We start from the raw sequence: 24627 nt of genomic DNA on the forward strand, positions 1-24627 counted from the left end.
TCATTTTTTGTGTTTTAATTTTTTTATTATAATGTAAAATTAAAAAGTATCACTTTAATAATTTTATAATAATTTTAATTCTATATAATTATTCACATCGAAAAAATATATAATATTTGTTAATTAGATTATATAGATATATTTTTTAAAAATTGTCAAATTAATAAACAACATTGTGAGTATAAACTTTTTACATAATCTGTTGTTATGAAATAATTGCTATATAAATATGGGTGAAAGTGATTTTCTTTTATTGTTCAAATATCTTGTTATGTGGTGTTTATCCAATTTTTATAAATATAATTTTAGTAATTTATTTTTTATTAGAATAAAAAATAAACTATCTCACAATGTTGTTTATTAATTTGACAATTTTTTAAAAATATATCTATATAATCTAATTAATAAATATTATATATTTTTTCGATGTGAATAATTATATAGAATAAATATATATAATTGATTAAAATTATTATAAAAATTATTAAAGTGATACTTTTTAATTTTACATTATAATAAAAAAATTAAAACACAAAAAATGAGTGTATTTTAAAATGGGTTTAATAAAAATTATCACAAGTTCATCTTCTCTTATGTGAGTTGTGACAAAAAATTTGATATAGAAAATTATATAAAATATCATCAAACTAAAATTTTATTTAATTTAAATAATTATAAAAAATTAATAAATATAAATAATTAAAATATAATAAATATAATAATAATTTAAAAAATTTAAAATCTATATAAGGTGCAGACAAACGAATAGTTAATATAAATAAACTTATTCTTTCAGCGTACTAAGCTGAATTTATTAGAAATCAGAAAACCCCACATAGAATCCTTCATTACAGTTTTTATGCTCAGTCTAAGATGTTACTTTAAATTGTTAGAATAAGGACACAGACTTTCTTTGATTAGAATTTTATGTGTTTGTGTTTGTGGAAGCTCACCTCTATGCTCCATGATCTTGACATTTGGGATGTGTTGCAACTTTGAATGATCTATGCTTTCTACATCTATAAGCCTTGAAGAAAAGTTTGATAACCACAAAGTTTGAAGATTGATAAGGAATTCAATACCTTGAGGCACTGCATTTAACGCAAAGCAAGAATCGATCCACAATTTTTGAATATCTGGCATAACTCCCTTCTCTATAATTATTCCTTTCAGCTGAGGAAAATTAACCAACAATAACTCTTTAAGCTTATCAAAGCCACTGTAGAAATGTAGACTTTCTCCCACGAAGGAATTAATTAGATAAAGACATCCCAAATTAGGTAGTGCGGCAACTTGAGGGAGTAGATCTTCCTTGAGCAATTTTTCAAATCATGTATAATATAAAAAATATTTTTAAAATCATGCAGGATCCGAAAATATTTTCGGATCCTGTGTGTCAACGCTGATAGTTCGCCAGTCATACTGGCGAACATTCTTGTTCGGCACTTATGTTGCCGAAGAATGAAAAGTTCGGCACCATGGGTGCCGAACTACGCTTGTTCGGCAATATGAGTGCCGAACAAGCCTCATTTGTGCCACCGAAGCAACGAAGCTGCTCCCGTGGCTCTCCCGTGGCTGCAGGGTGCCGAATACACACGAGGGAGCTGCAGGCGTGGCATGTTCGGCACCCAAGGTGCCGAACACGCACGAGGATCAAGGCCTCGTCAGAGATAGGATCAAGGCTTCGTCAGGAATCTCTGATGAGATTTTGACCGAAGAAACTGTTCGGCACTATAAGTGCCGAACCCTTTATCTTTAGCTGAGTAAAGATGGCTTGCACGGCCCTGCAGGCCCTGTATGCATGCACGTGCATTGGCTTAGGTGCATGCAGGCGTGACATGCTACAGGAAAATTTCTGAAGCATGAAAATAAAATATCTAAAATAATTATAAATTTAAAAAATTAAATTAATTATAAATGTAAAAAATTAAATTAATAAAATATATTAAAAAATTAAAATTTATTTATTGCTATCAATTAAAAAATAATAATATTAATTTTTATATATTTAAAATTATATATTTTTTAACTATCATATATTTTAAATAAAAATAAAATATAAAACAAAACAAAATGATAAAAGAATTTTTTAACTATGGGGCATAGGAAATTGTTTGGCATAACTACTGCCGAATAAATTTCTGTAGCCTGAAAAAAATATGTATAAAATAAATATATATTCAAAAAAATTTACAAAAATTAATAAAATATTATAATAAATTAAAATTATCTTTTAATATTAATTAAAATATATTAATATTATTATTATAATTTATAAATATAAATTTTCTAATTTATTATTTAATGAATTTATATATTTGAAATTAAAATAATTTCTAAATTTAAATATTCTACGAAAATAAAATTTATTTGACTGTTAATAATAAAATTTAAAAATTTTTAAATAAATATAAATTAAGAAATAATAAAATTTAATGGTTATTTAAAAATATAATGTTTTAATTTTTGAAAATATTTAATACGTTTTATTTTTTATTTTAAAATTATTTTATATTTTATTTTAAAATTATTTTAATAAAGCGTTCCAATTTTAATTTTAAAATTATTTTGTTTTTTATTTTTAAAACTATTTTAATAAAGCGTTCTATTTTTTATTCAAGAAGAAAGCTCTTCGGCAGAAGAGCTTACTAGTGCATGCAGGGCCGTACGTGGCCCCCCAAGAAAAAAAAAGCAGAGAGGCATGCATGTACCAGCACGCATGCATGTACGGCATTATTGCACGCTGGTGCATGCACGTGATTTTACGGTCCGTGACCCTACTTCGGCAGGGTTAGTGCCGAACTCCCCGCCTATAAATTCCCCCTCCGGCGCTCTATACATCATCCCATTTCCAATCACTCTCATTTTTCATTTCCGATCACTTTTATTTTTGATTTCTCTATAAAATACGCCATCCATTCCAATCACTCTCATTTTTCATTTCTAATCACTTTTATTTTCAATCTCCCTATAAATTACTCCATCCATCACTTTATAATTTATTTTAAATCTGCATTATATCTCAATAAATTTCATTCTATAAATTATTTCTTTCCCTCTATAAATTTCACAAAAATTTTATTTCTACTCTTATCGATTCGACTACAAAAGAAGAAACGCAGGTAAGTTATAAATATTTTATATTCTAAATTTTTATTTTTTTATATATATATAGTAAATGGTGGTAAAATGAATTTTTTTTTTTTTATCAGAGAAATGGCGGTTCCTGCATATGCTAATATTCATTGGGATGGTAATATTATAAATAGTTGTAATGATTACGATTATGAAGGAGGTTTTTCAAAGATTATTCCAATGGGTAAACAGATAAGTTTTAATCAACTTGTTGGTAAAATTGCTCGTGCAATTGGAATATCCGGGAGTAATGAATTTATAGAGACAATTAGTTTTAGAAAGCCTATAATTGTTGATGGATCCTTGAAATTTGAATGTATGGAGATATGGGGTGAAGATGATATATCTAGTATGTTTAATTACTTATATCTAATTGGTGGTATACCTGGTATTGAAATATATGTTAAGATACTTCGTTATGTTGATACTACAAATGACGATGCTGATATTGGTCCATCTGGAACTGCTGTGGAATCAAATGATGAACCATGTGAAGAACAAAATGTTGTTCATGATTATGGTTTATCTGATAGTCTTGCAGGGCCATCAATTAATTTATCTGATACAGTACAGAATGAGAACGAGGATGAGGACGAAGATGATGATGACGATGACGATGATTCATGGATGTCTACTGAGGATGATGATGATGACAATGGTCAGGAGGATCGTGGGAGTGAGTCTCGATATTACAACACACAATTTTCTAATCCTATTGTGCCTGTTGTTCATCCCCCCCCATATGCAGAAATAGACTTCGATTTGCTGAGGGTAGATCCTTATGATAGGCCAGAAGGTCGTTCCTTTTGGGATCCTTCTAAAGAGTTTTCAGTTGGGATGATATTTTCTTCGAGAGATGCAGTGGCTGCGGCTGCAAAAGAATATCATCTGAGACATCATCATCAATTTTGTTATCATGAAACAAGAGAGAAGACTTATTCCATAAAGTGTAAAGACAAAGACAGTGGGTGTGCATGGAGGCTTCGAGCATCCAAGAAAGAAGGAGAGGATGTATGGAAGATTACGAGATACAGTGGACCACACACATGTACGAATCCTCAGGTGACAAAAAACCATAGCCAATTGGATGAAAATTTTATTTGTTCATTTATCTTTGCATTAATTGAACAGCAGCCCGATATAAAAATTGCTGCCCTACAAGCTGAAGTGCGGGATAAATATGGATACGAGCCGTCTTATCAGAAAACATGGAAAGCTAAGCAGAAGGCAATTGCAAGGCTTTATGGGGGTTGGGATGAATCATACAGTCGTTTGCGTAGATTCATGACTGCTCTTCATCACTTTAACCCAGAAACAGTATACATGATTGAAGATAATCCACATTGGATAAATGAACGATTAAATCCAATGTGTCGTGTATTTGACCGTATGTTTTGGGCTTTTAAGCAATCGATTGAGGGATTTAAACATTGCCGACCTGTTATCTCAATCGATGGGACATTCTTATACGGAAAATACACCGGGTGTATACTGTGTGCAACCGCACTTGATGGAAATAATCAACTATTTCCATTAGCTTTTGCCATTGTGGATAAGGAGGACGGGGACAATTGGTCATGGTTTATGGATTGCTTAAGGATCTTTGTAACCAACCGAGAAGATTTGTGTGTAATTTCAGATCGACATGCTGGTATTTTGAAGGCGATGCAGAAAGACTGGTGGCAACCTCCAGCTGGTCATCATCGTTATTGCATAAGGCATTTTTTGAGTAATTATAATAAGACATTCAAAAATGCAGCAATAAAGGAAGCGTTGCGCAAGGCAGGTATGTTTCATGCTTCAATACAAATTATGCATAATTTTAAAAATTTAATGTCACATCTTACTTATGCTAATTTTAATTTTATGAACTTGTCCTTTATATCAGCGAATGAAAATCAGAAAAGAAAGTTTTACGAAGCAATGAATAATATTCGGGAGGTGCATCCTGAATCATACGATTGGGCAATGAAGACAAATTTAGAGAAGTGGACAAGATCACACGATGGTGGACAGAGGTATGGCGTGATGACAACAAATATGGTTGAATCTCTGAATGGCATGATGAAAGGATTTAGAGCGTTGCCTATAACGGCAATGGTGGAAAAAATATTTTTCCAATGTGTTCATTATTTTGATACGCGGAGGACAACTTTTTTGGAGCAACAAAGTAAGGGCTATGTTTTCACTCAGTCTTGCAGTGAAACTCTGCGTGCTAATGCCATTAAAGCCAATGGACATAGAGTTAGACGGTTCAACAGTCAGACCATGGTTTGTGAAATAATTACAGCAAATGGTAGGCAAAAACAAGTGGTCAAACTCATGGATCAAACATGCACATGTGGTAAATTTCAGGAGATGAGGATACCATGTTCACATGCAATTGCCGCATGCATGTCCCATTCAATTGACTACGAACAGTTTATATCTGAGTATTATAAATTAGATCGTACCATGCAATGTTACGCGTACACATTCCACCCTCTTGGACACCCTGACTATTGGCCTCCAACAGATGGACTTCCTCATGTGCCTGACATTTCTAGGATCAGAAAGAAGGGACGTCCGAGATCTTCTCGAATACGTAATGAGATGGACTGGAGGTCAAACAAAATAAATGAAACATCCAGAGTCCATTGCTCAATATGTGGCAGGGTAGGGCACAATAAGAAAACATGTATGGGTGGGGCACCAAGTAGATAGATATTGTAAAGAATTCAATTAAATATATAAATATGTTCCTTTTGGGTTAAAAACTGATTTATTTGCCGATTATAGTTAGCATTAACTACTAGAATAATATGCGGAATTATTTTTATATTTGTTTAATTTTTTAGTAAAATCTTCCATATTTTATAGTTAATTAAATTATAGTAACATTGTGAATACTAGTGGCATATGATTTTAAATAATTAAATTAAATTTTGAATAGTCTTCCATAATTTGAAACGACTAGTAAATATTGAATGATAGAACAAATTTCTCCTACCAAAATGTACCCAAACTGTCTCATTTAACTCAAAAAAAGCAAAAGCTTTAAGCTTATATTCTAAACTTATAATTTTAATAAATTAAAATTAATTTTTTACCATTTATTATAATTTTATTTATACATTTAAATTAATTTTATTTATATATTTAAATTAAGTTAATTTATAAATTTAAATTAATTTTAATCAAAGTTTAATTTATAGATCAACACAATGTATTATATCAACACATTTTCAATCAACAAAATTTTTTATATGACTAATAAATAATTACTAGAGTTTGCAACCATTAATTGAAAAGCATTAAAACATTTAACATAACATAAATTATTATTAAGCATATGATTACAACTCAAACTCATTCTATTATCAGCAGTCATTTCCAACTTCACGCCAAGATCATCTGTTGAGTAAACACCAGAAACCTACAGAAGCAACACAAAATGAAGTAGTAATCACATGGTATAATTGGTAGCATTTAAATCATGCTCAATTATGAGAATATGTTTATTGTTCATTTCATTTTTAAATGTAATTCAATTCCCTTTTTCTTCTTATACCAAAAATCCGGCAGAATTTCCCCTGAAATATGGGTTTATTTCCACCTGTGAATAGAAATAGCACACTTCTATAAACTTCAACCTTATTTCATACACCTATTCTTACATCAACACAATCTCAACACAATCTCAACACAATATTTTATACAACACAAAATCAATACAATAATTACATAAATAACACAATCTGAACACATAATTAAATCAATAGAAATAATCTCACGCACCATTTTGACATCTAGAACGAACTCAAAAGCACCTTCCTCTAGTTCCCCAGAAAAACCTATCATGTATAATTATCACCTGCATTTCCCAGAATAAAAGTGAATCGTAACACTCAATCAATATCTTACAATAGGCTCAACTAATAACACAGCAAGAAATTAAACTAATCGTAATGCAAATAATTTAACTAAAATAAATTATTTTATACATATTCAACTCACAGTCAGTGATGACCACCAGTACCACAGCCTCGATGTCTCCTCTCATGTGGAGCCCGTAAGCGACCTCGCCATGGTCCTGGTGCCAATAACTGTTCAGGATCAAGTTCTTCCTGTGCCGGTGCGTTTACGTCTAGATCTTGCACGACAGCAGCAGAAGGATCTGAATGTCTAAACTGACCGACACCACTCGGGCCATATCCTAATCCAGCGTTATATCCCGAAAAAATATTTTGTGCACTTCCGCCTGACATATGAAACTGTCTCGAAGACGATGGTGCATGCATAGGCTCGGGCGCAAATGCAGGAAACACTGATCCCATTGGCGTGTACGGGACACCATAAGCACCGGGATTAAACATAGAAGGCACATGAGATGAGATGGGCACGTTAGATGAACTGGGTTGATCTTCGTGGAATGATTGCGACCGATGATACTCCATAGGGGGAGGCACTGGATTCACATCCCTATCACCTTGTTCAGCATGGATGTGACCCCTTCTTCGGCCCCTACCATATCCACCAGCCCTACCCCGACTACCACGTGCCACAGAATCGGGAATAGGCGGGTTATCTGGGTCATCCATGTTGGACGGTGCAGCAGGTGCTCGATGTGGAGCTGGCAGTTGTGTTTGCCGCCTCTCTTCCATCATACAGAATGAAACAGACTGTATGAGGTCACACATAGCTGTCATACTCCCCGTGGTCGGGTTTGTAGCAATAGCGTACATGTGCTCCAGACCATCCTCCTGCACAACATAGAAGAAATTACATATTTTAGAATATGCAGTTATTAATGTTGAAAATGACAAATCAAAATCAATTATTTTTTACCCCGGTTCCCATTGCCGCTCCTTTCACTGAAATCCAGCGTCTGGACACCCTACGGTACCACTCCATATACTCTGAATGGAAATGGAGTGGCTCTGTTGCTGGCGGGCCAGTGACTATTCTTGTATCCCGTGTGTTCCAGCGCGCGATCCAATGAGAGTGGACTTCTGCCCAGTTCGTGTCGCTTTTACGCAAATCCACATCGTGTAGTGCAGCAGACTGATGAGGTTCAGCAGGAATATGCTGCTGCATCCCAAACTGTCGCATGACACGATCCGGCTGATGCCACTCCACAATATGGAAGCAGATAAGTGGGACAACAGCCCTCCAAATGTCCCGTCCTTGGCGACAGTATTCGGGCAGCGACTGAATCAGGCCATCACTGTACGGCTCCCAAAGTACCTGCAATGAACATTTAATTGTTATGCAATAATTAATGTAGGTTCAGAATATTAGTTCATTTATTAATATTAGTACCTGCTCGGGTAATAATCTATCAAGCTGATATCGCAGCTCCACGAGCACGTGGGTGACTACCTCCGTAACATGTCTGGCATTACTCCACCTGCACAACAATTTATATTAGCAAATATTTATTTAAATATTTAATATTAAATATGAAATAAAATTTAACGATTACATAATATCACATACCTGCTGCCTAGTGGAGCATCATGATGTGGTGCTCTGTCTGACAGTGCCGGCGATACCGCTGTGATCCGGTCCCATGCCCATATCTGAACTATAAATAAGGGACCAGACATTTGCATAACTTCAGGATTTGTCGCCTTACATAACTGTCTATACAACCATGCCAGACATGCCCCACCCCAGCTATAATTACCAGCGTCCTCAAGATCGGCTAACAAAGGTAGAAACATTAAGTTCACCCGCGACGCAGATGTATCACCAAATATGGATCCAATCACTCTCATCATGTATGCTCTTGCAAACCTATGAACAACTTCCTCATCAGCATCATCGGGAAGTTGACTAAATTCCTCAGCAAGCCAACTTAGTTTCAAATAACACCCTCTAATGGCATTATTAGGTGGAACGACACCTAATAACGCCTCACAAACTGAAGGCCAATGGTGGCGTGATCGGCCTGTAACAGCTGCACCATTGACAGGCAACCCGGTTATTAGCCCCACATCCTGAAGGGTTATAGTCATTTCTCCTTCAGGAAACATAAATGTATGCGTCTCTGGTCGCCACCTCTCAACAAGAGCCGTAATTAAGTGCCAATCTAATGCAAAAAAACCTAACCGGATTACACCATAAAAACCCGACTGTCGTAGATAAGGTATTATTTGATCTGGTATTTCACCCAAATGTAAAACTGTACCCGTTCTTCTACAACCTATTGCCCCACTTTCTATATTTTGTTGCCATATAGCCTCAGACCTATGTTCGGCTTGTCCATATAGCAACGATGGATCATTGGGACCAGGTAAAATATAATCGCGTCTGTCACGACGGTTGCGCCTTTCTTCCATATCTAATTATACAAATTCACACCACAAAAAAATGTTATACTAATACACATTCACCAATTAAACAATATTCAAACATCATTTACTCACTAAATAAATGTATATAATTTAACACTACAATAACATACATATTCTACACATATTATACCATAAAATCACAACAAATACAACCACTTCAAAAATATTCTATCCAAAAATCATAATAAATATTCTATTAAAAATCTCAATAAATATTCCATCACACCAATATTTCATCCTAAAATCACAACATAATTTCATTCATAACTAAGTCTAAATTTAACAGCACATTACAAATTTAAAAATAAAACAATACATAATATTTTTCTAATATTTTGAGTTTACAATTAAAAAAATTATTAAATTTTATTACATTTTTAATTATATTCATTTAGCAAAATTAAATTTCATTACATATTAACAATTATTTAAAATAACTTAAACATAAATTAAAATTATTTCTAATCAATATACATAATATTATAATACAAAAAAAATTATATTTAAACAATAAAAAAATCTATCGGATTACATAATTTAAAAAATATATATATATATATTCTTAAAAAAATTTCATATTTTTTTCTTTGAAATTATACTTTTTAAAAAATCTTAAACTTTATTTGATTTTCGAAAATATTTACATAAACTGAAACATATAATAAAATTACTATTATATAATTTATTTATTAATATGATATAAAAATAAAATAAATATTAATTTCAAAATAATAAAACATTATTACAGATGAAATATTTTCAAAAATAATACTATAATATTTAAAAAAAATATTAAATTTTATTATTTATTATAAAATATTTAAAAAACTTCAACATTACATAAAATTAATAATATATAATTTATTTATTATTATATTACAAGAATAAAACAATAAAACATTATTACGGATGAAAAATTTTTAATAATAAATTTATTATATTTATTAAAAAAATTATTTCTTTTAATTTTCTTAATTATTATTTATTTTAAAAATCTTTAATTTTATTATATATTTAACAAAATTTATAATAACTTAAATATAAAATTAATTTATTATATTTATAACAAATATTATTATAACTATAATATTAACTCATTAAAAAAATTAACTATTTAATTTATTAAATTTAACTTTATTTAAATTTTTAATATTTATATAACCACTTATATTAATAATATTTTTGGCTTTTATTTTTTGCTTTTCTAAAAATAATTTCTAATAATTATATAACAACTTCTTTTTATTTTATCATAATTTAATATTTTATTTTTTGTTTTTATTTTTATATATTAAGTGAAAAAATTATATATACATATTTAAAAAAAAAACAAGATCAATAAAAAATAAGATCAATAAAAACCTGGTGGAAAGAGATCGCTTGTGCTGGAGAAGAAGATTTGCTGGAGAAGAAGATTTGCTGAAGATGAAGGCTTCCGGCGATGGAGCGAGAGAAGAGAGCTGCGCAGAGGAGAAGGAGGATAAAAATTTTCAAGGGGGAAAGAGAAAGAAGAAGAGCGAGACTTCGGCTTTAAAGCCAAAGTCTCCTCTGTCCAGGACTGTGCATGCAGAGCCGCGTGGCTCTGCATGCACAGAAAAGAGTTCGGCACTATCAGTGCCGAACTCTTTTCGCGGTCAATGCTTCGTCAGGAATCTCTGACGAATCATTGAATTATGCATGTTCGGCACCATTATTGCCGAACATGCCACGCTGCAGCCACGCGAGCAGATTGCTCTGCTCATGTGGCACGGTTCCACTTGTTCGGCACCCATGGTGCCGAACAAGTTATGTTCGCCACTCATAGTGGCGAACATCATGAAGTTCGTCATTATTGATGGCGAACTTCTGGGTTCGCCAATATGACTGGCGAACTATCAGCGTTGACACACAGGATCCGAAAATATTTTCGGATCCTGCATGATTTTAAAAATATTTTTTATATTATACATGATTTGAAAAATTGCTCATCTTCCTTCAGTCTAGACCAATGCAACCATAACACTGTTAGGTTTTGAAGTGAGTGAAACCAATGTGGTACCCTTTTCAGTTTTCCGCCTAAACTAAGGTTTTGAAGTTGGGGTGGGGGAGTTTCCAATGCATCCATTGGAAGGAACTCTGCTTCATTATTTACACAGAGACGCAAGGTTCGTAGTAGTTTCAAGTTCTGGATTGAAGAGCACAGGTCATGTTCATCTGCTTCCCTCAAATTTGAAATGCCCATTCTTCTTAGTTGGGTCATACTCCGTAGTTGTCTTATTATATTGCTTTTGGCTTCAATATAGTACAAGACTTGCAGTTTCTTCAATTTGCTAATTTCAAATGGTACTTGCACTCCACTACATAATAGAAAATCTCCGAAGTCCGTATTTGCAATCTTCTTGCTCAACATAGTTAGATGATACAAGTTCTGCAACTCAGCTACTTCACTCGGAAGTTCTTTTACATTTGTTTCTCTAATGTCTAAACTCTCAAGATTTCCGAGTTTTCTGATAGATTTGGGAAGTTTTGCCACCTGAGTTCCTCTCAAGTTCAAGTACCTTAAGTTGAATAGAGTCCCCAACTCTTCTGGTAATACATCAATTGCGACATTTTCCAAATCTAAAGACCTCATTAATTTCAAGTTTGACAATGATGTTTTCGAGAAAGATACAGAACAATCCACAAACACAAGTAGTGAACGAAGATATGACATATTGCCAGACAATTGAAGGTCCCCATCATTTGTTTGGATAGATATGCGGCGAGCTTGATGAAGTTGGTATTCGTTAATCTTTACTTTTCCATCATATACAACACCAAACTTCTCTCTCTCCAATATTGATATGCCAATTTCACGCAAAAGATCATGCATCTTACAAGCATTTGGTCTCCCACATGCATTTCGGCTTTCAACTTGAAGCATGCTCCGGAGTGTGAGTTCCATGAAATAGCTTTCTGCCACTTCAAGTGGTGTAGCTCTTTCAACATTTTGAACAAATCCTTCCGCTATCCACAGTCTAATGACCCTTTTTCGTCGAACTTTATAGTCTTCTGGGAAAAGGCAACAATACAAGAAACAATACTCAAGTGGGGATGGCAAGTAATTGAAACTAAGCAACAAAATGCTCTTGACTATTTCTAGCCTTGGATTATTGTTTAGTTGCCAATTCAAGTTGTCACGAACACTACTCCACTCACTCGTTGACTTTTTGGAACACATGAGACCACCCAAAGCCACAATTGCAAGAGGAAGTCCATCGCATTTTTTCACCAGTTCTAATGCCAGAGGTTTAAGCTCTTTTGGACAAGATTTATCAGGATAATGTAAGAATGCCTTCATGCAAAAAAGATCCCAAGCTTCTTCCTTCTTCAACGGGTTAATAGTGAGCTTGTGAGTTCTAACATCAGAAGAAAAAGATCCCACATCTGCATTTCGAGTTGTAAATATGATCCGACTTCCAAATTGATTATTGGGAAGTGATGCCTTTATGTTTTCCCATAAACTTATATCCCACACATCATCCAAGACAACTAAGTATGCTTTGTGCTTCAAATAACCCATAAGAAATTCTACGAGGTCTTTGAAGCCCTTTGAACACAAATCATTAGGGACTTGTTCCTTCCTTGATCCGTGGCATTCTTTGATTAACTTTCTGAGCAAATCATCTCTCGTATATGTCTGAGAGACAGTAATCCATGCATAGCAGTCAAAATAGGATTTCACAGTTTCATTGTTGTAGGTCTTAGCAATTATAGTTGTCTTACCAGATCCTCCCATTCCAACCACTGCAATAAGTGTTTGATGCTTTTTGTTGTCCATTAACCATGTTTTCAACAACCGACTTTCATCTACAAACCCTACAACATCATCTTCTTTCACAAAAACTGCTAAATCCCTTGGGTACAATGGCGAATCATAGTGGTCATTGGAACCTTCTATACGATCATTTCCAAATCTTTTTCTTCTCTCATCCATGCCTATGATGTTTTTATTGATCTGTCGTAGCTTGGAGGCAATCTTGTGCTTCTCCAATAGAGATTTTGGAGTACGAAAAATTCGATGGACGACTGTGGAATATTGTTTCCGATACACGTAATACATGTACTCATCAATGAGGTCTTCTATTTGGTGTGCGATGTCCCTCACCTCTGCAACCCATGTCTCCTCTCCTTTTGACATAACTTGCTTTCTCGCAGCATCCTGTAGGAAAGATTTCATGCTTACAAGTTCTTTCCTGATTTCATCAAGTTCATATTTGATGCCTACTAACAATGTTGCTTCCTTTTGAAGAGCAGACACTATGGTTTCAATCACATGGTCAACTGCCATTGAGACCATCTTGGCCTACTATGTTCACCTATTTTCGACTCTTCCCTAATTACGCCACTGCATTTAACACCAATATTATTAGTCCATAACCATAAAAATAAATAAATAAATAAATATAAAGCAACAATATTACGTTTATCGCTTTTTTCATTAAATTCCAAAAACTTTACGGATTAATTAATATTTACTATTTTAAAAATTAAATGAAATAGATAATAAGATTTTACTATACGTGGTTGTCATCATGGAGGGAAAAATAAGATAAATAAGAACAAAGTAGAAAAAAAAAAAATATTCCTCATGTTTTCAGATTCACAAATTGATTGAAATATAAGATCGTATTACCTATTATTAGATGCGTATCCTATTTAGTGTGAGTTTTTTTTTTCATAATTTATATAATTAAATGGAAGATTTATAATTTAGTCCCTGAATATTGCTATTATTAACAAATCGGTTCCTACATTTTCAAAAACCTATTAAAATATCCTTATCTTTTCTCTCCGTCAACAAAATAGTCATTTCGTCTACTTTTGCCATTAAAAATATAGTAAAAGACCAAATTACCCCTCTTCTTTTCCTCATCCTCCTCCTCTTCCTTCTCATCGATTCTTCTTCCTCTTCTTCTTCTTTGATTATTCATTTTCTTCTTCTTTGATTATTCTTTTTCTTCTTCTTCTTTAATTCTACTTCAATTCTTCTTCGATTTTTCTTTTTATTCTTCTTTTTTAAGGAGGAGGAGGCGATTTTTTTTCTTCTTCTTTTTCTTCTTCATCATCATCTTCTTCTTCTCCTTCTTCTTTTTCTTTTTCTTCTTTTTTCTTCTTTTTCTCCTTCATCATCATCTTCTTCTTTTTCTTCTTCTTTTTTGAGGAGGAAGAGGAGAAACTATTTCATTGACAGAAAAAAACGATAAGAACGTTTTAATAGATATGAGAAAAGATAAAAATATTTTAATAGATCTATAAAAATGTAGAGTACTTGTTAATAATAGCAATATCCAATGATTCTTTTATTGACTTCTGTAGTCAATTTGTTAAAAACAAAGTATTGAGTACTTTGTTACAAAAATAAATTAAATTTTACAAAATAATTATATTTTACTTTAAATTCTTTGTAAAGTGATTTTTTTTTATCGATCATAGGTGATATTAATGAAAAAAATAAAATTAATTAAAAATAACAATAAAATTCAATAATATTAAATCAGTTCAATTTAATTGCTATAGTATTATATGAAAAGTTAATTCAGATTAATTTCTATAGCTTTTATTTGAAAGCTGTAGTAAGAAAATATAATTCAATTCATTTTAATTCATGAAAAAAATCTCTTTATTTAAAATAAATTTAAGATAATATAATGTAGTTCATTTATTTTAAATAAATTAATAATAAATTTAAATTGATTTATTTTCTTCATTATTTTTATTGTTTTTAACTAAATATAAATATTTCTTTTATAAATAAAAAATATTCTTTCATATTGAAAATATTTTTTAAACACCATTATTAATATTTTTACAATATTTAAAATTTACACTACATAATTTTTTATCATTAAAAAAATATAAATTAAGATTTACACTTTTTTTAAGTGAAAAAAATAATATAATAAATTTCTTAATATCAATTATAAATGCATTAAATATTAGTAATTAAAAAAATTGAAATTAAAATAAATAAAATAAAAAAATAAAGTTTTCAAAAACTAATTAAATAATTTTAATATAAATAGTTTTAAAATGAAACCATTTCTTACAAAATATTAATAATTTTGATAAGGTTTATTTTTAATGTAAAATCAATTCTTACGAGACTTCTAAAGAGTTAAATTTTTATCTTCTTAATTTTGTCAAACACAAAATTTAATTAAAAATTAATTTTTTTAAATTTTTTCCAAAATTGTCATTCTAAAGGGATAGTATTGTTTTTCAAATTCCGATTATGATTTAATTTGGAGTGTGATTCAAGAAACTCAAGAACTAAGCGCAATTTTATGTGTTAATATTATTCTGGACTTGACGTATTGACTTAATTTCTTTATCACTTAATTTCATTCAAATATTAAATTCAAATTACATTCATAAAATTGTGTAATCAAGTTATAATTCAAACAAATAATATTATATTCAAATCATATAAGTACATAATCATATATTCATTTACCTTCAAAGAAGGATGGAGGGCTATGTGAGAGAAGAAACAAGAGCGAAAACCTTTCCACTAATAGCCTGTCCAAGAAAAGATGCCAAAACATTGGTCAAAGCAATTTGAGAGTAATATACAAATGATTGAATGTCAAATTCCTTATTGAAAATTGTGTGTAATGGCACTGAATCGAATCAAAATTTAAGTTATTTAAATTCGATTAATAAAAAATTTTAAAATTTAAATTTGAACTCGACCTTTATTAATAATAAATTCATTTATCATTTAAATGAATTAACTCTGGCTTGAACTCGAGGTATTAATAAATTCGACTTAATTAATTTAATAAATTTTGAACTAAAAATCTAAAAATACTTTAAATAAAACTTAGTAAAGAGAAAATTTTTCTTCATCTCCGTAAACTTCGGATGTAATTTAGTGCAGCGACAGATTTAACAGTTATATTTAACATTAGGTGCAATGATAGGAAAAATAAGCCTATAGCCCAGTGATTATAACTATTAGGGGTGAGCAGTATTTGATTTAAACCGAAATAATTGACCGAACTGATTAATTTTGAAATTTTGGTTTAGTTTTATTTTTTATTCGGTTTGGTTCGGGTTTAAATTTTTAAAAAATCGATGATTTCAGTTCGATTCGGTTTTAGATTCAAAAATTTCGATTACACCAAACCAAACCAAAATCACCAATACTACGTCATTTTCAATAGTTCCTTATTTGCCCTAAATCTAAAAGTCATCTCGTTCTCATCTGCCACATCCCACAGAGGTTCACAATCACGCATTCACACTACCCATTCCAGATTCCACTCTGCCTGCCCTCACCTCACACTCACAGTGTATGTGCCTCCATCCACCACTTCCAGCAGCGCTTCCACCGTCCAACCTCCACTCTCCTCCCAGCGACATTGACTGATTAACCATCGTCGAGTAACTCGCTAGTATGTTGCGGCTGCATGACCCAGTGACGCTGACTCCTCCTCACCTCAATCCTCCATCGCTCTTTAGTCTCTCTCTTCGCGTAATCATCAGCGTCGCGTCGGCCGTCGCTGCTGTCGTGTGTTGTTGTGTGACTTATGTTGTACATCTACATCGTTGTCGTGCATTGCCGCGTTGCTGTTGTGTCGTACATCTCTCACGCCTCCAGCCCTCAGTTCAGTCGGTTGTGTCGTCTGTGTGCTGTTGAACTTGAGGCAACCGTACAAGATAAGTAAATATTTTGAAAATCAAGTTCCATTAGATCTGTTGTCCTTGTGATGTTGTGTCCTGATTTTATATATATTAGAAATTAGATATCCTAGAGCATGAGCATCAATTAGATGTCCTAGATCTGTTGTTCGTGTGATGTTGTGTTGTGTCCTTATTTCAGCATCTTTTACAAATCAAGTTCCATTAAATATGATGTTGTCCGTGTGATGTTGTGTCCTGATTTTATATATATTAGAAATTAGATGTCCTAGAGTATGAGCATCAATTAGATGTGCTTCATGTGCCTTCTAAGAGGAAGTTGTTGTGAAGAGATGTTGGCTTGCTCGCTACTGGGGCTTAGCTGTATAGCTGGGTAATCAACTTGATCCATTTTTATTTAAGAGAGTGAATGAGTGCATACTTTTAGTTTGTGCTTCTTTCTTTGATGAGGCACTTAGATGTAGTGACATTAAGTGATGATTAATTCTGCACAATTTTTTAGAACTGTGAAGTGTGTGACTTGATAGATCTCCCAACTACCTGATCCGCATATGATGTAATGACTTTGAATAGTATTTTTTTCCCTCTTTTTGGTTAATACTAGTGAGTCATTATCCTTTCCTTTTGTTGCCTGTTTTGTTGTTAACATGTAATATTGTCATTCAATGTGTCGCTTGTCTGTTGATTTTTTTGGTCTGGTATCATGACATTTATTAGGCACTACTAATTTGACTTTCCTGTACCTATGACAAATAACTTCATTTTTCATTATGCAAGTTTTGTTATTTTGGGGAAAAAATGCTCTATTCTAATTGCAAACACATTTATGCACCCTTCTTCTCTACTGATAGTTTCTTTTATGGCTATTAGGCATTTGTGCTGATGTGGCTGTAGCAAAGCATGAGAATTGGTCTGCTCTAACTCCTTTTCCATTTGAAATTGTCATTTTTGTTGGACAAAAGGCTAAGGAGGAGTCTTTGGATAGAGGTTAGTTTACTACTTTATTATTAACTTATTTGTTGTTATTGTCTATTGTAGTTGGCTGTTAAGCTAAAATAAAATATTATAATTTATTTATTTACAGATGGATCAACAAGAACCATCAAATCATATGTCACAAACTCCAATTGCTTTAAGCAACATTGAAGCTGCCGAGGCAACTTCCAAAATGAAGAGGAAGAGTATGAAGCCAAGATCAGCTGTGTGGGACCACTTCACTAAATTTACTGATGATATGGAAACACAAAAAGGCAAGTGTAACTATTGTGAAAAGAAGTTTTATTGTGATCCAAAAAAAAAAGGCACATCTACACTTAGACATCACATGTCTACATGCATAAAAAAACCCCATAGTGTGACTACTAGACAATCACAATTGTCTTTACAACCACTTTCTTTTAGTACACAAGAGGGAGGGAAAAATTATCAATTAGGCACGTTAAGTAGTTGACATTTTGATCAAGATGTGGCTAGACGTAAGTTAGCTAAAATGACAAATATTGATGAGCTGACATTTATGTTTGTAGAAGGGGAAGGGTTTAAGGAATGGGTTGAATGCATACAGCCTAGGTTTTGAATTCCATTCCGTTGGACTGTTTCAATAGATTGTTATGACTTATATTTAGAGGAAAGAAAGAAATTGAAGAGTTACTTTCAAAAGTCTAGTCAGAGAATTTGCATTACTACGGACACGTGGACTTTATTGTAAAGAATTAATTATATGTGTATCGCTGCACACTACATTGATGATAATTGGACACTTCATAAAAAAATTCTTAATTTTTGTCCAATTTAAAGTCATAAGGGTGATGATATTGGCATGGCTGTTGAGAGTTGTTTACTTAATTGGAAAATTAAGAGAGTATTTACAGTGACTGTGGATAATGCTAGTTCAAATGATGTGACTATTATATATTTAAAAAAGAAAATCAATGGTTGGGGATTTGGGATTTTAAATTGCAAATATCTTCATATGAGATGTATTGCCCACATAATTAATTTGGTTATGGTTGATGGATTGAAAGAAAATATTGAAGCAGTAAAAATGGTTAGAGAAGCAGTGAGATATGTGAGACAATCTCTTGCTAGATTGCAAAAGTTCAAATCATGTTGTGAGATGGAGGGGATTCAAAGTAAATGTCATTTATCTTTGAATGTTTCCACTAGGTGGAATTCCACCTATTTGATGTTGAGAACTGCGGAAAAATTAAAAAATGCATTTGATAGATTTAGAACTTTTGGTCTATGTTTTAAGTTTGATCTTGTGTCTAGCAAAGAATGTGATGGTGTGCCTGATAGTTTGGATTGAGACTATATTAGAAAAATTGTAGATTTCTTGGCTCATTTTTATGATCTTACATTAAAGATTTCAGGTTCTAGATATGTCACTTCCAATTTTTTTTTTTATGAGATTAATTCAATTGATTGTTTGTTATAAGAGTGGAAAATTAGTGATGACCTAACTTTGGCAAATATGGGTGAGAAGATGAAAGCAAAGTTTGATAAATATTGGAGGGATTTTAATAAAATGAACAAACTTATTTATTTTGCGGTTGTGATGAATCCTAGATACAAAATGGAATTTATAGGTTTTGCACTTTCTATTGTGTATGGGAATGAAAAGGGTTTGGATTTAATATATAAAATTAAATCAGTTGTATATGAGTTGTTTGATGAATACAAGAGAATGTTTGCTAATGAAAATGCAAACATAAATTATGGTCATACACATTCAATTACAACTAAAAATTTGGATGATAAATTATCAAAAAAGAGATTAAGGATGAATTTGGGTAGTTTTTGAAACATAAAATTGAGATTAAAAAAGCTAAAAATAAGTCAGATTTAGATTGCTATCTTAATGAGAGTATTTAAATGGTGGATGAGAAGAATGAATTTGATATATTACTTTGGTGGAAACTTAATTATAATAAGTTTCCTATCCTTTCCCATATGGCTAGAGATAGTACTCGGGGTAGAGTACTTGACCCTTTTAGGAGTTTTTTGACTCCTAAAGTTATTGAAACTTTAATATGTGAACAAAATTGGCTCAGAAAATCTCATTATCGTAAGTCCATTGAAGAATAAGTAGCAGATATGGAAAGATTTGAAGAAGGTATGTAGAATCTTATTTAATTTTTTATATTATTATTGGCTTAAATGTTTTATGCTTAATAAATATTAAATTATTTTTCTCTTATTTTTTAAAATTTACAAATTGTGAGGTAAGTAGCAGTGCTAATGAAAATAGTCAAAATACCGTCAATTTGGATGGTTCATATAAAATAGAATGATTTCAAGGTAGATCTTGTTTTCCTTATTATTATTGAATTGATTTTGATAATTTTTTGTAGTTATTCTAATATGTTTTATGCTTGCAGGTGAAATATCAGTTCAAATTTGAAGAATATGGTGGTCAGAAACTTGATGGCAAAGATGGAGATGTTTTTATTGTTTAATGTTCAGTAGTTCGAATCATGTAATTTTAGACTTTTGGATTATGTAACCTTCTTTATATTTATATTGTACTATAGACTATATTTTATATACTGTATGAATATGATGTGTAAATTGTAAAATAGTAGAGCATATTATTATTGTAGTAGATTAGAGATGTTAAATTTTAATTTTTATATTATTTTATGATTATTATTAATTTTTTATTTTTAAAATTTAAGATTAAAATATTTCAAATTTTAAAACACTAAAAATCAATGACAAAAAAAAAATTAATGAAAAGTTTAAAAATCGTTTAACTGATCGAACTGACCGAATCAAACTGAACTAAATTGGTTCGATTCGATTCAGTTATTTCTCTTATTCGATTCGGTTCGGTTTTTATAAAGTTTATCAATTCGATTTTTAATTATTTTAGTTCGGTTCGATTTTAAACCGAATCGACCGAATGACAACTCCTAATTATTATATCCCGACTTTTTTTCTTGGTTTTGGATTCGATTCCTAATAAATGATCTTTATTGAAATTTATTTAGAAAAAAATATTATATAATAATATATTAAATATTTAAAATATTTTAATATTTCAATATTTATTTATTTGTAACTTTAAATATTATTTTTTTATCAAGTACTACTTATAAAATCTTTAATTAATTATATAAATTACATTTAGTATAAGATTGACGAAATAGTACTTTGTTAAATAATTTTTTTCTAAATATTTATATTAAATTTTATATAAAATTATTTAAAATATATATAATAAATATATAAATCTATATATGAATGTTCTTTTACACGAGAGAGAATTTTTATTTAATTTATATGATTTTAATTAAAACTGCGTAATTTTATTACTAATATTAATAGATATTTTTATATTAATTTTAATAATATATTATTATAGATTATTAATAAATTATCATTTGATTGTTTATATATTATTATTTAAGTTTAGTTTAAACATATGATTATATAAAAAATACAATACCTATAATATAAATATAAAATATTATATAAAATAAATATATTAATGCAAATATAATCGACTTAAATTATATAATCATATATATATTATACTTAAATTTTATCGACTACGATTTATATTTAAATTATATAAAATTTTAATTTATACAATTAAGTATGAGAATAATCATAAATATATATATATATGAAAGCAGTAATAATAAAAATAATTAAGAGAGACTTAATAGAAATATTTTTTAAAATATATAAAGAGAGTATCTACGTAGAAAGATATGAAATATAAATTAACAGTACAATTGTATAATAAAATTATATAGTAAAGGATATAAATATATAAATTAATAATATATGATTATATAATTTAAATTTATTTAATTTTTAACAATTTAAAAATTAAGAAAAAGACAAATAATATAAATAAATATTAAAAATAAAATATTTATAAATTTATCAATTAAAGAATATTTTTAAAATTACTTAAATTTTAAGAGATATTACTTAATATTTATTAGTAGTATTTATTATTTTACGTTAAATGTATTTTTATCTGATATATTAAATTCTTGCCTGCACATAGCAGTGATAGTAGTAGTTTTTTTTTACAAATTTAAAATAAAATTATAAATAATTATATTTTATAAATATATTTTTTATAATATTTATTTTAATAAATTTATAAATTAGACTATTATTAAATTTATTTATGAGACTTAAAACTCGCGGTCCTTTAATGAACCAATTCATGAGTCTTTTAACAAGTCGACTCACAAGTTTCTTAATGAATTAGCTTGCGAATCTTAATGAATCCATTCATAATTTTAACGAAACAAATATTATTAAATTCAAGTTTTGTTCATTTAATAAACGAGTCTAAAGAATTTGGCTTATTTAAAAAATAAATCAGTCAAATTTTAATCGAATCGAACTTCAAAATAGCTCACTAATAGTCGGTTGATTTACACTCCTATTAAAAATGTTTGATTTATTTATTTTTTAATTTTTATTTAAATTAACTTACAAATTATTTCTAAAAAAAACTCAAAAATTAAATTTAAACTCAATTTTAATTGTGACAAAATTTTTTAATTTTTTAATTTTTTAATTTATTGATTAAAAAAACTCAATTTTTCTAAACTAAATTTCTTAAAATATTTTAATTTAACCTTTTAAATAAATAAACAAATTCAATTTTTTTCTTATTTTAGTCTAAATTGAATTTTGCTTTACTGTTTTAAACAAAAATGGAAAATAAGTTAAATTAAATTTTGCAAAAAATAATTACAAGGGTAGAGTGAGCATGTATAGATCTAATTAGTATGGGGCTGTTCAGTGTTCAATATAGAGTTCTTTTTGGTGTTATAATAATTATTATGATTAAATCAATATTTAAAAGTGATCGGAGAAAAAAATATTTGAATTTTTTTTATCAAAAAGTCAAACAATATTAAAATGTCAAATCTTTTATTTATTTAAAATAAATAAATAAAACACAGCATGACATTAAAAACTCTTAGTAGATCCCCTGGGAACAATTGCATAAGAATTTTACTTTAAATTTTTAATCGATCAATTCCTTAAAATTCTTTTTTAATTCATCGATTTGTCCAGCTTTTAGAGAAAATATGCATCTTTAAGAAGAAGAAAAAAAAAAAAAACTATCTATACTATCCATCGATCAAATAAAACATAGACAAATAATAATAGATCTCCATTAATTTGTGAATAATCCAATTCTGAAATGCATCTCTAAGTAATATTTCAGCTAGGAAAGACGACTTATCCAAAAACGTAAGATCTAAAAATATACACTACGAAAACTCTATTATAAAAAAAATAAATAGAAGAGTAGATTAGAAAATTATGCAAAATCAAAGGACTTACTGTGAAAATTAACAGATTCCGTATAGAAGGGGAAAGCCTTAGGAGAGAAGAAGGAGGATCGCTGCCGGTCTGGAGGAATATTAAGGAAGGTTTTTTTTTTTTTTCTCGAGAAAGGAATATTAAGGAAGCTGTGGAGAAGGGAATGTTCTTGCAAATTACATTATCGACCGAGGAAGACTTCATAAACAGTGAGTCCACTGGTGACTCTGAAATGTGTGGCTGGCAATTTAAAGGCCACTGGTGACTCTGAAATGTGTGGCTGGCAATTTAAAGGCAAAACTCTACTTTAATCCTTAAAATATGAGTCAATAGTTATATAAGTCTTTAATTTTTTTTTTAAAAACACCATTTAACTATTATAATAGATCAAATCAACGCGATAGAAAATGATTTTTCTCATTTTACTGCGGTGGGGTTTACATCTTTAGGCAATTTGGAGCATTCTTAGAGTCATGCGCTCTATTGTTTCTCGGCTGACTCTTAAGGCTAAAGATAGTCAAGGGCTCTACTCTGGGCACTTTGTCGTGGCTCGGTGATGCCCTCCATGGAAAGTTGCTCGGTGGTTCCTTGCTCATTTTTGGCTGATAGTGGGATGGGAAGGTCATGCATGCAAACTTTCCTTTGCTCTTCAGCCTGTGGTTAGCTAGATTTGACTTTATAGTGAAATGCCTACCTCCTTCAAATCTGAAGCCTCTCATCTCCTTCTGCTCCCGTTAATAGATTGCTATGTTTGCATTTCTATGGTTGTATCCTTTGGCTCAGTCTGTATTAGAGGGGTTTTCTTTGGGGTTTTAGTAGGAGTTTTGGTGGTGGAGACATCTCTGGTTCTGGCCGGCAATACTCTTAGGTGGCCTTGCATGTTGATGTCTCACCATCGAGTGTGTGGTTTTGGTTGGGGATTAAGCCTTTTCTTTCTTAACCATGTTCTCTAGCTTGCTCTAGGCTTTGCTTGTACTATGTGTTGGGCTTGGAGCCCATTTTCTCATTTTGCTGTGATGGAGTTTACATCTTTCTTTAGCTTGCTCTAGGCTCTACTTGTACTATGTGTTGGGCTTGGAGCCCATTTTCTCATTTTGCTGAGATGGAGTTTACATCTTTAAGCAGCTTAGAGCATCCTTGGAGTCGTGCATCGCTCTATTCTTTATCGGTTGACTCTTAAGGA

General features: G+C 30.7%; 2 protein-coding genes across 6 annotated transcripts; both read right to left on the bottom strand.

Annotated features, from left to right (window-relative positions):
* Positions 1-773: 773 nt before the first annotated feature.
* LOC110606933 (disease resistance protein RPM1) lies at positions 774-24338 on the bottom strand. 4 transcript variants are annotated; one of them, XM_021745944.2, is made up of 4 exons: positions 23466-24332; positions 15949-16013; positions 11442-13839; positions 775-1307 (listed from the first exon to the last, which is right to left on the bottom strand). In XM_021745944.2, exons 3-4 carry the CDS (start codon positions 13789-13791, stop codon positions 877-879), a joined length of 2781 nt encoding a protein of 926 aa, XP_021601636.1. In that variant the 5' UTR covers positions 13792-13839; positions 15949-16013; positions 23466-24332; the 3' UTR covers positions 775-876. The 4 variants fall into 4 exon arrangements, 3 of the variants coding, with proteins under 3 accessions (XP_021601638.1, XP_021601637.1, XP_021601636.1); XM_021745946.2 differs by lacking the exon at positions 15949-16013 and having other exon boundaries at positions 774-1307; positions 23466-24333; XM_021745945.2 differs by lacking the exons at positions 15949-16013; positions 23466-24332 and adding an exon at positions 14350-14397 and having other exon boundaries at positions 774-1307.
* Positions 6409-11405, bottom strand: LOC110606934 (serine/threonine-protein phosphatase 7 long form homolog). Of its 2 annotated transcripts, XR_002486586.2 has the most exons (7): positions 10836-11405; positions 8614-9460; positions 8437-8524; positions 7963-8361; positions 7132-7877; positions 6913-6988; positions 6409-6550 (listed from the first exon to the last, which is right to left on the bottom strand). XR_002486586.2 is itself a non-coding variant. In XM_021745948.2 (6 exons), exons 1-5 carry the CDS (start codon positions 11059-11061, stop codon positions 7134-7136), a joined length of 2304 nt encoding a protein of 767 aa, XP_021601640.2. In that variant the 5' UTR covers positions 11062-11405; the 3' UTR covers positions 6493-6988; positions 7132-7133. The 2 variants fall into 2 exon arrangements, 1 of the variants encoding a protein (XP_021601640.2); XM_021745948.2 differs by having other exon boundaries at positions 6493-6988.
* Positions 24339-24627: the final 289 nt, after the last annotated feature.

The sequence above is a fragment of the Manihot esculenta genome, chromosome 18 (assembly GCF_001659605.2).
Source record: "Manihot esculenta cultivar AM560-2 chromosome 18, M.esculenta_v8, whole genome shotgun sequence".
Lineage (NCBI taxonomy): Eukaryota > Viridiplantae > Streptophyta > Magnoliopsida > Malpighiales > Euphorbiaceae > Manihot > Manihot esculenta.